Source organism: Vigna umbellata, chromosome 8 (genome assembly GCF_029865625.1).
Source record: "Vigna umbellata cultivar VRB3 chromosome 8, Vumbellata_1.0, whole genome shotgun sequence".
Classification (NCBI taxonomy): Eukaryota; Viridiplantae; Streptophyta; class Magnoliopsida; order Fabales; family Fabaceae; genus Vigna; species Vigna umbellata.
The window spans coordinates 27,460,350-27,474,870 of record NC_142172.1 but is presented as its reverse complement, the minus strand read 5'-3'; the positions used below and the strand labels follow the sequence as shown (position 1 = coordinate 27,474,870).

Genomic DNA, 14,521 nt, shown 5'->3' with positions numbered 1-14,521 from the left:
AAAGGGTATTTTGGTCTTTCACTTTGAGAGATAGTGCTGAAAACTAGATTTTTCTTTCACATCCTATAATTTTTTAGCATCACCACAATTTTTAAAATGATTACTTTACTTTTTGTAAACATGACTTCTAGATTACATATTTTTGAAAATTTTTAATTTTCAAAACATGATTTTTAGAATGAAGCTTTTGGGATGTAATTTTTGAAATAGAATTTTTAAAATGGGACTTTTTTGAATAGAAATTTTGGAATTTTTTTTTTTCTAAAACGCATGAAATATTTTGTAATAAGCTTTTTAAAATGAACTTTCTAAAACAAATTTTGTAGAATACATAAAATGTATTTTAAAAAGAATTTTTAGAATGAGCTTTTTTCTGCAAAGCTGTTTACTTTTGTTTGGTATAATGAGGGAGGACATTTTAGACTTCTGTCAGGGTATGGTGTAAATAATAATGATGAGTGCAGGAAGCAAAAACCTAAAACAATTGTCAAGCATTTGAACCTGGACGAGAAGAGCCCACAGCCCATGAAAATATCCATGAAAAAAAACCATTATCATTGGTCACAGGTCACACAAATGATACTAGCAAGTTCAATTTTCAGATTCTGAAACGAGAAAATTGGTTCGTTTATTTTTCAATTCAATTATTGCTAGCTGCTTCAAAGAGTAAACTTGAAGAAACAAATAATAAACATTAGAAAAAGAAGAGGTTTCAAATTGAATGGAGTCGTCGTCGTCATCGTCCATTCGAATCCGAAGATTCGATGAGCTTCCAACGGCCAAAGACTTCGACTCTGTGATAGAGCTTTCAAACGTTCCCGCTGTATGTGAACAACACACAACACTCTATTTCTCTTCTTTCTGTTATGCGCAATTTATTATTTACAGTTAATTAATTGGTGGTTTTTTCAATCCGGAAAAGGTTTTTCGCGGGTGCACCAAAAGTTGGAAGGCATTCTCGCACTGGAATCCATCCAACGGTGGCCTTGACTACTTGCAGGTTCCTCTTCACGTTACTCACATTCTCTTCTCCGCATCCTTCATTTCCTTGTGTCTTGTATCATTGATTGAAGTAAGTTAACCGTCTGTTGAACATTTTCATTTGGTGCTATGTGTTGAAACCTAGGCACGTGTGGGTTCTTGCACGGTGGAGGCCATGGTATCTCAATCTGCACCTGTTTTTTATGGTGATCTTGGAAGCCATCAGAGGGTATTTTTTTTTCTTAAAAACTATCTATATATGGTTTTCGGCCTATTGATGAAATGATGCGTGATTAATCTGTTTTTCTTTCCTTGCAGGTTCCTCTGCCATTTTCTAACTTCCTTGACTTTTGCAAGAAGCCGACGCAGATGCAAAGTAAGCGCCATCATCAGGGTCTTGATCATCGTGCTGCCTCACAAACTGACAATGATACAAAACATGCTTGTTTATCATTGGAAGATGCTCCCAAACAAATTTATTTAGCACAGGTTCAACGTCTATTAGATAGTCGGTAATTTTGCGAACTGGTTTACAAAAGGATTTTTTTGAACTGTTTTTATGAAGATTCTATGCTTTTTTAATATTTCATTGAACTATTTTGGCTGTCATCTCTGCGTTGGCCCTGTCCCTAAGTTGATGAAATGACAATGAAGAATATTCATAGGCATAAAGTGTAGCATGTGAAATCAATGCAATTATATAATAGTTAGTGATATAAACATACCTGAATCGGCATTCATCCCCATGAATACCATCTAACCTGAGTGCTATCTGCTTACCTTGGGTGTTTATAATTTCGTCTTCACTGTAAGAAAATTTACCCTCACAATTTCTAAAATAAATTCCCTAGAAGGTGAGTTCTTTTGTTTGCTTTTTAGATAGTGTGATGGTGGCATATTTTCAAATGAATGTTGGTGATGTGTATTTCAGGTACCAATAATGAACAGTGATCGTCAGGAAACCGTTCAGTTAGAAACCCTAAAGGAAGACATTCAGACGGTTGGTGCATTTATCCCTGTAATTTTTTTGTAGTCTACAGCTCTGTATATTTAGTTGTTCTCTGTAATAGGAGGTTTTATTTGGGCTTTTTTTTTTTTTTCTGCAGCCTTCGATTTTGGCTTCAAAAGAGTTATCTTCTATAAATTTGTGGATGAACAATGCCGAAGCCAGATCAAGTACTCACTATGATCCACACCACAATCTTCTTTGTATAGTTTCTGGCTGCAAACGAGGTATGTCTTCCTCTTATTGATGTATCAGATGACCTTGCCAGCGTGTATTTTTTCCTTTGAGTGATGGATGTGGTACTTCTCAGGGTATCAGTGTTTTTTTTTTTTTGTTTTTACACATCCTCAGGGTATCAATTATTAACAAATTTCTGTACATTGGTATGGCTTACTGATGTTTTAGTCTATTTAATGTCTAAAGTAACATGCCGATAAATAATGTATCACCCCCCAATAGAGTTTTGGAACTTTATTTACTTCTCCCTCAAACTTTATTTCCAAGAGTCTTCTTATTTTCCTCTATTCAATTTATTTTACAAACCTTCTCTAACAACCAAATTCTTTGTAGTTGTTTTGTGGCCTCCTTCTGCCAGTCCCTCACTCTACCCAATGCCTATATACGGGGAGGCTTCTAATCACAGGTATTATTTAAAACGAATATTAAGAGGAGAGAGAGAGAATAAATAGAGAATTACTGTATGACCAAATACACTCAGTGATTGTTAGGTTTCCTATCTCTTTATCAATGTGTTGAATAGATTGTTGTACACTGCGCTATTACTAGCATGAGACAAATTCAACTCTTAGACTTTGTTCACTTGAATAGATTTGGGGGAGAGTGATTGAGGGGATTTGAGAGGATTTGAAGATAATTTTTTTTGTTATTTATTTTAGTGGATTTGGAGGTAAGAGTGGATTTGGAAGTAAATTTTTTTAATCTGTCACGTCAATCAAATCTTACACTAATTCTCACAAACTTTACTTCCAAATTCCCTCTCACTTACCTCCAAATCCACTCAAATAAACAACAAAAAAATTTATCTTCAAATCCTCTCAATCACTCTCCCTCAGATCCAGTCAAGTGAACAAAGTCTTAGAAGTGCAGTCCATAAAACACAACTCTCTAGTTAGTTGTCACTAAGGCATCATTATATTCTGACAGTTCTATTGTTTTTCCTAATAAAATCCACGTGGCAGTTCTGTATCTTTAGAAAATCCTGACTACTCAATTTATCCAAGGTCAGAATGTTCAATGGAGTTTGCTCAAAAGGTTGTTCTTCAGGCAGGCGATGCACTTTTCATTCCGGAAGGCTGGTAAGCTCTAAAATTTGACAATGTCTTTAGGATATGACTTTCTCAATGTCTGTCATCTGAATTAGGGGAACATTGGTCAGGCTGGTTAGATTGGACAGAGAAAATTGTTGCATGATAATAGTATAAGTTGTCATTTTATTTTTGTCAATCTATGCTATATACACACACACACACACACTTTTGTTTTCTTGCAGCCATTGCTGATCACGAAGAAAAAAAATCATGTAAAATATACCCAAGAAAAGTGAGTCCACCATCTTTTTTTGACAGTAAAGAATAAAGAGACGATTCCCTATGCTCTTCTTTTTTATCTGCATAACAATCAAAGAGCACTACCAAAGTGTTTCAAAGAAGGATTATCTTGATGTAGACTAAAATTAAAATAGCATATAAGAAATGACACTTCATACACCTTAAAGTTCATAAGATAGAAAGAAAATGTAATATTTTCTTCTGAGATTTTTGACCTTTTCAAGGAAGGTTGTTAATCTTTGAATTCTTTCATGCTTGTCAAATTGTAAATATAGGCGGGCTTTGTTTTCAATTTATATTTGTGTCTATGTGTCTTAACTACTTGTATCCATTCATACAGCCTTACAGGCCCAACGAATCTTCACACTAACAAATTTCTAAAGGCCACTGTCTCATCTCTTTTCTATATTTTTGTGTTGCATTATATTTTCCCCAATTCCAGGACCATCTTATTATTTATGGTTGGAACAGTTACATTTGAAAGTGTACTATTTTATATGATGTGACCTTGTTTGATTGATTTCCATATTTTATTCATTGGCATAAAACACTTTGTTAAAGGTTGTTGTGCCAAGAGAGTACAAATATTTCCTGTAGGATGGAAAGCATGAAGATATACCGAATGTAGTTTAAAATTCTGTTTGTTATTTATACATCTGGAGATAACGCATCATGCTTCGTTTTTCACTTTAAGCTTCGTGTTCATATTTGTCATAATTTCTGTGTATTTGGTGCTTAAAATGCTATTAGTGTATTTCCCTTCTTAGATTGTTGGTATGCGCATCTGACTATAAATTTATTTACTCACAACTCAGTAGGATTGAAGAATATAACAGGTCACATGGTTAAAGTATTTAGAGAGCTTCGTACATAATGACCAAAAAATAGGGGGGATGTAAACTATAGGAATTAAGCAAGATAGATGAATTGGAAGAATGCTTTTGGTGTTATCTGTGATAGAAAGGCACCCAAAGTCAAGGTTAAAGGAAAATTTTCAAACATAAAAAATACATTCTGATACTCTCTATTTGTAATAATCTAATTCTCCTAAAAAAGGAAATAGGGAAACTAGGAAAGTAAAATAAAATAAAAAGATTATATATCTATTTCCTTTAATTAGGAAGATTCTAAAGATATTATCTCAAATTACAACGCTCCCCCTCAAGATGGATCATACAAGATTGTATGAACCAAGCTTGGAATAGTCAAACTCAATTGTAGAGAACGTCAATAAACCAAATTGGATAGCAATGGACGAGGGCGAACTATCACCATGAAACTTCAACTTGGACAACAATGGACGAGGGAGATTTCCATAAAAAATGGATGATGACTTGCAACAACAAACAACAACAAACTACAAAAACAGATGAAGGGCCTCCAGTGGCGAACAACAACAAACTGCAGGGACTGGATTGCCATCAATAGTGGCGAACAACAACAAAACTTCAAGAACATGATTTCGATGAGTAACATATGCGAGGCCTTCAAAGGCTAACAACCACAAACCTTAGGGACTTAACTACCCTAAACAACAACAAACCTTCAGGGACTTAACTGTCCTAAACAGCAACAGACCTGCAGGGACTTAATTGCCCTAAACAGCAATAGACCTGCAGGGATTACACTACCCTGCAGCGGCACTAAAAGGCTAACAACCACAAACCTGTAGGGACTTTAACCACCCTGAACAACAACACACCTTAAGGGACTTAACTGCCCTATCAACAACGAATCTTTAGGGACTTAATTGCCCAGAACAACAACAAATCTGCAGGAACTGAACTGTTTGCAGTGGCTAACAACAACAAACCTATAGGGACTTAACCACCCTACAACGGCTGAAACAACAACAAACCTTCAGGGACTAACTACCCTGCGGCTTTCTTCCCCTCACGACTGAACGGCATATGGACGTCAATAACAGAACGTGAAGGTGGAAGAATTGGTGAGAACCGATTTGTACTTGGGGACAAATCTGAAACCCCTAACATCGAACGAGTCAAATCAGTGGGTGGTCTCATAGAACAACTCTCACTGAGCTGTTACAACAAGGCATTGGCAGAAACCAAAAAACACCAAAGATTGGGACTTATGATGGCATCAGCAGGCCAAAGACAGGTTGGAGGTCCAAAGTTCTCTACTGGACTACTCCAAAAAGGTGATACTTAACACTGTATCACAAGAAGTACGGGCTAAACTCTAGCCCAAAAAGAAAGTTCTCTGCAGGGGCTGAAAAATATTTCCCCTCACAGCAAACAGTGAGAACGACGGCTAGTGCACTTTACAAGACACTCTTAATCTTGACCAAAGAAAATATGGCAACTTATGGAGGCAACAACGACAAACTGCAGAGGTTACACCAACTTGTTGACTGGAACATTACAGCTACAAAAAAAGACTCCCCTTCATGCCACAGGCCAACGGGGACATCACACTTGCAAGAGAGAATCACAGAATTGTAACCAGATGGTGGAGACAAGCTTGGCCATAGGTGTCAGTGCATTCGACGGCACAAGCCACGGAGACGCGGGCAAGAAGCACCAATCAGTGTCGCACAAGAAAGAGGAAGAAGAAATCCATTGGTGGTGGCAGAAAGCCCGTGAAGGTAGAGAACCCTTCTCCCAGAAGAAACACAACAAACACTGCCGCCCAAGAAGTTACCGAAACACTACACACTTTGTAATTTTTAGAGTCTTTCCTTTCGTCAAACAATTGGAAGGCTGAATGGGAGGGAGGAAGAAGTTCATTGACAAGAAGAACTCTGCCACTTTCCAGCTCATCGCTCGCGACGCCTTTGACCCATCTTTTTCCCAATCCAACAGCGTCTTCGTCCGCGTTGACAACAACCCTGTTTCCTTCCCCGACGCTGAAGATGCCGGCTTCGACGATGCTACTGGTGACTACGACGACTACGATGGAGTTAGCTGTGGCCCATTGCTCGAGGACGTCAGGAAGGAAATTCTGGAGCTAAGTGGTTTATGAGAACGTCCGGGAAACGGACAATGAGGGAAAATGGAAGGCTAAGCCCCCACCCCCCTACAAATTTGGAATCGGAGGCCTTCTTCACAATTTTTCAGCGAAAAATTTCCAGGTGCAACTGGATGGCACCTTTCAGGATGGAGAAGAAAATAGCGGAAGCAGTAGAGGTAGGAATGACAACTGACTGTGACGGCAGCGGCGATGGCTGACTGCAGCGGTGGCGGCTGACTGCATCGGAGAGAACAACAAAGGGCAGTAGTTGCGAAGTGGAAACGCGAGGTGACACCCTCCTCCTTGCGGCTGAGATGGATCCTCGTCAACCCGTCGCGGAAGTGTGTTGCGAGGAAGATGAAGATTCTGTGAAGCAACAAAGTTGGTAGCAATGGCAGCTATGGAGGGTCAGAACAGAGAGGAGGAGGTCCGACGAGTCGACCGGAAGCGGCGCGTGACAAACACGCACACGAGATCTGACGGAGAGAGGAGGCGCGTGACGGCGTGTGCGGAGGAGTCGGACACGTTGACCACCCGGGTTAGGTCGCGCTCGAAGAGACAATCCAGATCCGCTGGTCACCGGTCGAAATTGTGACGACGGCCGGCGGAGATCGGCAGTGGAGATCGATTGGGTTGTGGCTGGCGATGGCTGGCGACGGTTGGCGACAGCTAGTTCAGAGGAGGCAGTTGCCTTTCTAGGGTTCCCAGAAGACTTTAGGTCTCTTTGATTCTGGGTGCATATGAATGGAAGCCAATGAGAATGCCAACGTTTGGGCATTAGAGAAGGACCCATTCTAATTTTACTGGGCCAAAGTCTGGAAGAACAGCTGCTTTAGCTGTTATCAGAGGAAACCAACTTGTTGTTGGTCATGAAGATTCTAGATGGCTCTTGTGAAAGACACTCAATTGATCTAAGGATCATAAGCATAAACTTGGCTACGGAAACTGGAGTAGGATTGTCCATTGAAGGTACAAAGGTACAGGTTAAAACGAAGAATTTTAGGGGGCCGCCGGCGGACAACAAAGACAATGGAAGTAGACCAGACAAGCTCTGATACCATGTAGAAAATAAGAATGATTTATTATTCTTAATCATAAAAAAAAATACATTCTGATACCCTCTATTTGTAATAATCTAATTCTCTTAAACTAGGAAATAGGGAAACTAGGAAAGTAAAATAAAATAAAAGATTATATATCTATTTCCTCTAATTAGGAAGATTCTAAAGATATTATCTCAAATTACAACAGAAAGAAGTTCTGTGATATTTTATGGAATTGAATGTTGGGTGTAAAAAAGCCAGTAGGACAATAATTAACGTAGTATGATAGGGATTGGAAGGTGTATGATAGAAAAAGGTTTAGAAGAGAAGGGGAAGACCAAACGGTGGAGGAAGGAAGACCAAACCGAACGATGGAAGACAGGGAGGAGTCGATACCTGGAACAACAGTTAGGATAGGCGGAAAGTAATTATAGTAAATAAAGCTATATCCTAGGAAAATATTGTTAATTACGGTAATTAGAGCAGTATCCTAGGGAAATATTGTTAATTACGATAATTAGAGCAGTATTCCAAGAAATATTGTTAATTACGGTAATTAGAGCAGTATCCTAGGGAATTATTCAGTATAAGTTTATTACAGTAATTAAAAGTATATCCTAGGAAAATAATAATTATAAATAAAGTCCTAACCCTATGGTTTAGGGCATGCTTTTGATTATTGAGTTTTGTAAAGGAGGTTATGCTCCCCAGTGACTGAAGGAGGTTATGCTCCTAGTTATTGTTTGCTTTCTTTGATTCAAATATTTCTATCAATAAAAGAGGTTTATTTAGTTACTGTTCTTTTGATTTACTGTGAGAGTTGAGGGTTATCTTTCTACCTACGGTCGTGGTTAGTTACGTCTCCGACACGGATACGTAACATAGTAGATATGAGAATTCTGCATTTGGCGAGGGAACATTGGAATGCATTGTAGAATATGTGGTTGAAACATGCATCGGGTAAGATGGTTTGGGTGTGTGGAGAAGACTTGTATTATAATTATAGAAGCCTCATTGTGGAGAGTTGATCAAATGTAGGGCAAAACAATCGCTAGAGGTTGGGAGATCTTGAAAAAGAGAATGATTTTTATTATTTTCATTCATTACAATTACATTCTCCTTACCTCTATTTGTAGCAATCTAATATTCTAAAAAATAGAAATAAGGAAACAATGTACTAAAAAATAATCTAGAAGATCTCATTCACCTATTTTTTTTAATTTGAAAGATTCTATAAATATTTTCTCTAATTAAGAAGATTCTATAGATATTTCCTCTAATTGACTCAGAAAAATTATAAACAAAATCATTAAGAAGGATTTAGATGTCAATTAGTTTTTTATTGATATGATTCATGGCATCATTATGGTTTTGCTTGATGTATGCAGCTGACCCCACCTAATGGGCAAAGGCTTGGTTATTGTTTTGTTATCTAAATATCTATAAACTTTTTAAAATGTCCTGCATTTGTTTATTTATATTTCATTGGTCTCATTAATGCCTTTTGTTATAGGTTTCATCAGGTAGATAGTGATGATTTGACCATTGCAGTTAACTTTTGGTGGAGATCTAACATGATGTCTTGCATGTTGGAACACATGGATGCTTATTATTTACGCAGAATATTGAGAAGGTATTGGTAGTTTTTGTACATAATTTATCCCCAAATAGATGCTTATGAGATATACTGACTTTTGAATGTTATTCTTTTTCTTGTCAATTTTAATTCACCTATTGGATGGACACATACGAAGATTGATTGACAAAGAAATGGTACGTGCCTTGTTAAAATTGTGTCCATTATTGATGAAATTTCAAATAAAGTGTACATTCTACTTCATCCTGATAGAAACCAACTGGTATAGAAATTGTATTAAATTACTGTCACAAGATCTGGTCTATAGTTTACCAGATTACACAGAACACAACAGAACACAAACTGAAATAGAACAACACTTAGGACAGTATGCTTCTTCGAAGTTACCGAGAGCTTGGTCTCTCTCTTTCCAGATTTTCTCTCCAGTTTGATAACTACCTGAAAGCAGTTATGCTTGGCCCTAATAAAATATGGAAAAACTGTCAAACTGCACACCGAACTGTTAAAAACTATTACAATAACTGTCCTAACTATTACAATAACTGTCCTAACTATTAAAATAACTTTCCTAACTATTTCAATACTTGTCCTAACTATTACAATACTTGTCCTAACTATTACAATACTTGTCCTAACTATTACAATAACTGTCCTATACTATAGAACCTAAAGAGTCTTTATTTCTGGTTTCTCCTCTTATAGTGCTTACTTATAAGAGGTCTAACACATTCTTTATTCCTTTTCACGTACTGGGTAGTTAGTATTGGAGGATGGATAAAGACATAAAGCTAAAAATTGGTACTTTAACATCTATTTTGTTAACTTTTGAACACACCTAGAGAGGTATACATGTAAGTTATTCCTTTTTAAAAAATCTTCTGATGTGTATGTTCTTCTTTTAGTGCTATTTTTTGTTTCCTTTTTTCTATTGAGAGTATCACTCACTGGCTTAAAAGTTTCAGATTGGTCATTGAGACAATGGTGAAGTGGATCAATTTTGGGTATGAGCCCAAATAAGTCATTTACTTGGAAAGTATATTCCAGAAGAAAGAAAAAGGCTGAGTGGGTTGGGAGTTATTGATGTAGCAAGTGTGAGGAGAGAGAGATTGGTTGGTGAGTCATGGTTTATAGGGAGCATGTATGGATAGTGGAGAGGAGATTGGTTAGTATTTTTCTGTTGCAGGGAGGTTGTCTTCATGTAGGAGCTTTGGCGGATTATTTCTTAGGGTTCTTGATTGTAGGACTCCTAGTAGTTTATTTCCTTATTAATCAATAATTTCATGTCCTTATCATTCTATCAAGTCTACGATTAGATAGTAAGCACAAACTTATGAACTCTTGTCATTTTCTCTATAATTTTATTCTCACGTCTGGAGAAGGGAATGGATTGCTAAGTTCATTATAAAGTTAAACCATCTGGTTATTAGTGCTTCTCTCCCTAGTCTTCATAAATTCGAAGTAATTGTATTGAACTTGTAACATGTTTACTTTTTCAATAGACAGGACCAACTACTGCTTAAATTGGGGTTGAAAACTAGGATGCGGGTATGCGAGTTGCCTAATAGTGGACAAGCAGGTAGGTAAATTACAAGAAGGCGCTGATGAAGTTTGTTTTTATGAGTGTCTCTCGTGAGAAATTTATCCTGCTATCATTTTGCCAGTGGTTGTCTAACCCAGTCTTGAAATCTGATTGTCAGATCATGGCGATGTAAATGATGGTAAGTTGTTGAAAGGGATGGATCTAAAAGAGAAAAGAGTTAAAGAGAGGAACACCTTGCAAGAATTGGAACCGGCTGCAGTTCAGGTGCTTCATGAACTTGTGTCTTTAGTTCACAACATTGTCAATGCCAACCAAGATCGGCAATCACTGTCAACTTCTACAAATGGTTGTGAGCTTGTAGTGAATGATAAATTTGAGAAAATAGTGAGTGCTGACTTTAAAGATGATCCAGTTGCTAAATTTCTCTGGGACATCAATCCACAAACTCTCCAAGCTGTCTTTCTTGCTATGGCGGTTAGTTTATATTAACCTACTAAACTTGCAAATGTCAAATAAGTTTGATATTATGCAGTTCTTGGTACTTTGAACTTGTGGTGGGGGTTTTTCCTTATGGTTGGATATACAATATTATTACTTTGTCATATCAATGAAATTTTTCATTCCTTCCTTGCGAGTTGACAAACATGTTTGAATGAGATTGAGATTTTTGTTTGTTGTATTAGGATAAGGGCACTGTGACCGCTTCTTTTAGTTTTATATATTGTGCTTTCCATCGTTTTCTCAATTATCAATGATATTGGAGCTATTGCTACTTCTGCAACTTGAATTATACACTAATCTTATTTTTATTTGTAGGGTTTAGTTGTTTGTTTGATTATTTAAGCTGTATACATTTATATATTATTTGAAGCATGTTGGATTATTTACTATTTTCAGCACAACTTCCCAAGAACTTTAGAGGCTCTTGTTCTGCATGTACTTTCGCCTGTTGGAGCTGAAGTCCTTACTCGGAAATTTGATGAGATGGATCAACATACTCTTGAGGAAGATCGGTACTTACTCATGTAGATAACATCCATTATTTTTGTAGTTGTCAAAATGATAATATCCATTTTTTTGGCCCTGTAATTTTAGGAATGGATTCTATGAGGCTTTCTACAGTGCATTTGATGACCAATCTGCAGCAATGAATTCAATTCTAAAAGGGAAGGAGTTGTTCACTCAACAGGTAATTGCTGAGCTGTGCTCTAGCTTTATCTTTTGGAATTTAATATTCTGGATTTAGTTTATAATTTATATTTGCAAAATTTAGTTATATATTTAGCCATTTGGTTTGTTGTGTCGTGAGCGTCAGCAGGATGGTATTTCGCTCATTAGGACTTTTTGCCAATAAGCAAGTCAAACATTTGTATTTCCATGCTCTATAGAAACCATGAACGTCTAACTGACTTTAAAAGCTTACTGAGGAATTACATCTGTTTCTTTTTTTTGCCCACATGGTTAATGTAATATTACAATATTAGTTTACTTGGGTAAAAGAAAGTGAACGCTTGTTGATTGCCAATCTCCTTGAGTTTTTTTCACTGAGTTCAAAGTTACACTATTTTGTTTCCATTCTGGCCGCTTTCAATGCCTAACGAGCAAGTGACAGGTTGCTATCTGCTTGTCATTACTCAACTGTGCTTAAATAATTGCACTATATCAAGCTCCATATGCATTTGATGTCATATTTCCGCTATTCTATCTTTGTTTTGCATTTGGCTCTTTTATCATATCCCTTTATATTTTCATACGCTTTGCCTTAACATTTATAACATTCTTTATATTCTGTCTGTCATTTTCAATTTGAATAATCGATGATTTTCTGACCAAAGAAACTATTTTTTATTTCTCAGAATCAATTGATTTTGATAAGTTTGACTGTCATGTTCTGTATTTTTTTTTGCCCGAGAGTGACAGATTTCCTAAATATACTTTGATGGTGGCATCTTTCTCTTTTCAATGGTCTCTATCCTCATCATTATTGCTATGCATGATTCTTGCATTTGTTGCACTGCATGTGCATTGAGACTTTAGTTTCACTTTCATGTATGAAAGAGAATATGCAAATGGGTTAAGAGTTTTTTGTGTTCAGAAAATTACTTAGTCATACAAACGTGGAACGTTTTAATAAAACTAATCGAAGCTAATTTTATTAAACTTTGAACAACTCATAGAAGTTATGCATATAGGCTTATGCGTTTCAAACGTATTGATTATTTTCCTTTCTTTACTTGTAGGCGTTTAAAAACGTATTGGATAAATTTGTGGGAGTGAATCTGGAAAACTGAAAGCTGGGTGTTAGAAGAGATTCAAAAAGGAGTAAACTTCATGGACGAATTGACCCACCAGTACCTCCAAAAAGTAAATTGATGCTTGAAGCATTTCTTCGTCTGGGTCCCTAGATGCCAAGTGAAGTGAAACATATGAATGAATTGGTCCACAAACTGATGCATATAGGAGACTGAAGCTGTTCGTCTGGGCCTGTACTTTTGTTTGTCGTTTTTAGTTCAGTAGACCATCATCACTAATTTGAACTGTATTCGTATTTGTACAAGTTACAACACTTGTGTATATACGTTGAACTAACATGCCAAAGTTCTTTGTCCCCGTCATTCACTTTTTTTCCTTAAATGAAAAAACTCAGTTTGGACAATGGATTAGGCAAATACTAAAACAACGTTACCTTATTTGTGTTGTTGTTTCTGCCTAAAATTCAGAATGTTTGAACTGGCGTAAGAAACGACTATATGGATAAAAAAATGCGTACAGGTACCAGATAAGTGAGCAGCTTTAAAAGCCCAACGTAGACAAATTATTATTGACAATATTCTGCACCATTGTTCTTTTAGTAAAGTGCTTTATTCTAGTACACTTTTATTAATGGTTTATTATCTAAAAAATGTTGAGTGCCCAACCATTTTCAAAAAATCTGTATTCCGTAGAACAGTTATTTTTATAGTTAAAAATCTGTCATTAATATTTAGTAACAACACGTTGTTATCTTAATTACCATCTTAATGACTTCTTTATTAGGAAGCGTAGTTTTTCTAAATAATAGATCTTTAACATTCTTCACATGAAAAAAGTGGGACAGGTACTATTAGCGCATGAACTCTGTATAATCGTGTTCGAAATAAAATTAAGTGTAGAGAAATCAAATATTGGAAGTGGGTAGACAAACAATGTATGTCACTGACTGTCCAAGAATAGGTCTGTTGCACTATCTAAGAATGGCAGGGAAAAGAAAGCTGAGGTAATAATTAGTACTGTGGGGAAGAAAAAGATGAAAAAAAGAAAGGTGAATGAGATGAGAATCTGTGGTGGAAGATGACATACGCAAGAATGAAAAATGTAAAATGTTGAGAGATAAAGAAGGGGATGGAGGGAATAGAAGAGGCTTTTGGTTTTTCTTCTTTTACAGCAGAGGGACATGAAAAGAGGTTGTCTCTTTAAGTAGGCAAATGGAATGGATTGTACCTTAACCCTGCAACTTATGAATATACTTTCTAAAAGCTTGGATATACCATAACACCCACACACACCTAAATAAACCATAAAATCCGACACCACCTTCTTTCGTTAATCCCTATGCTCTTTCTCTTCCGTGCTCTTGCAGTGAATTTTACTCAGTTTTAGTGGCAAAGAACTTTCTTCATTCCTTTTTTTATCTTGTATGCTCATGACGGAATGTGCATGTCAAATAATCATAATAGATTACTTAAGGTATAAATAACAACTAAAAACTTAATGCTTGAGATATTCATTACATAACAGAAAAATCATGAACTGCTTTATCATGTTTGGTCGTGT

At 36.5% G+C, this 14,521-nt stretch overlaps 1 protein-coding gene across 1 annotated transcript; it reads left to right on the top strand.

Moving 5' to 3' along the window:
* Nucleotides 1-589: 589 nt before the first annotated feature.
* On the top strand, nucleotides 590-13,364 carry LOC124828070 (2-oxoglutarate (2OG) and Fe(II)-dependent oxygenase superfamily protein). The gene is made up of 15 exons (XM_047301278.2): nucleotides 590-823; nucleotides 923-1,000; nucleotides 1,127-1,210; nucleotides 1,300-1,470; nucleotides 1,913-1,981; nucleotides 2,088-2,214; nucleotides 2,558-2,630; nucleotides 3,187-3,303; nucleotides 9,085-9,204; nucleotides 9,326-9,344; nucleotides 10,672-10,744; nucleotides 10,866-11,182; nucleotides 11,606-11,721; nucleotides 11,804-11,897; nucleotides 12,949-13,364. Exons 1-15 carry the CDS (start codon nucleotides 722-724, stop codon nucleotides 12,997-12,999), a joined length of 1,611 nt encoding a protein of 536 aa, XP_047157234.1. The 5' UTR covers nucleotides 590-721; the 3' UTR covers nucleotides 13,000-13,364.
* Nucleotides 13,365-14,521: the final 1,157 nt, after the last annotated feature.

Excerpts from the sequence above, each read along its gene's own strand:
- LOC124828070 (XM_047301278.2), top strand. The coding sequence starts at position 722 with ATGGAGTCGTCGTCGTCATCGTCCATTCGAATCCGAAGATTCGATGAG. Across the intron at positions 2,215-2,557 it reads AGTTTCTGGCTGCAAACGAG|TTGTTTTGTGGCCTCCTTCT; the intron begins GTATGTCTTCCT and ends AATTCTTTGTAG. Across the intron at positions 11,898-12,948 it reads AGGAGTTGTTCACTCAACAG|GCGTTTAAAAACGTATTGGA; the intron begins GTAATTGCTGAG and ends CTTTACTTGTAG.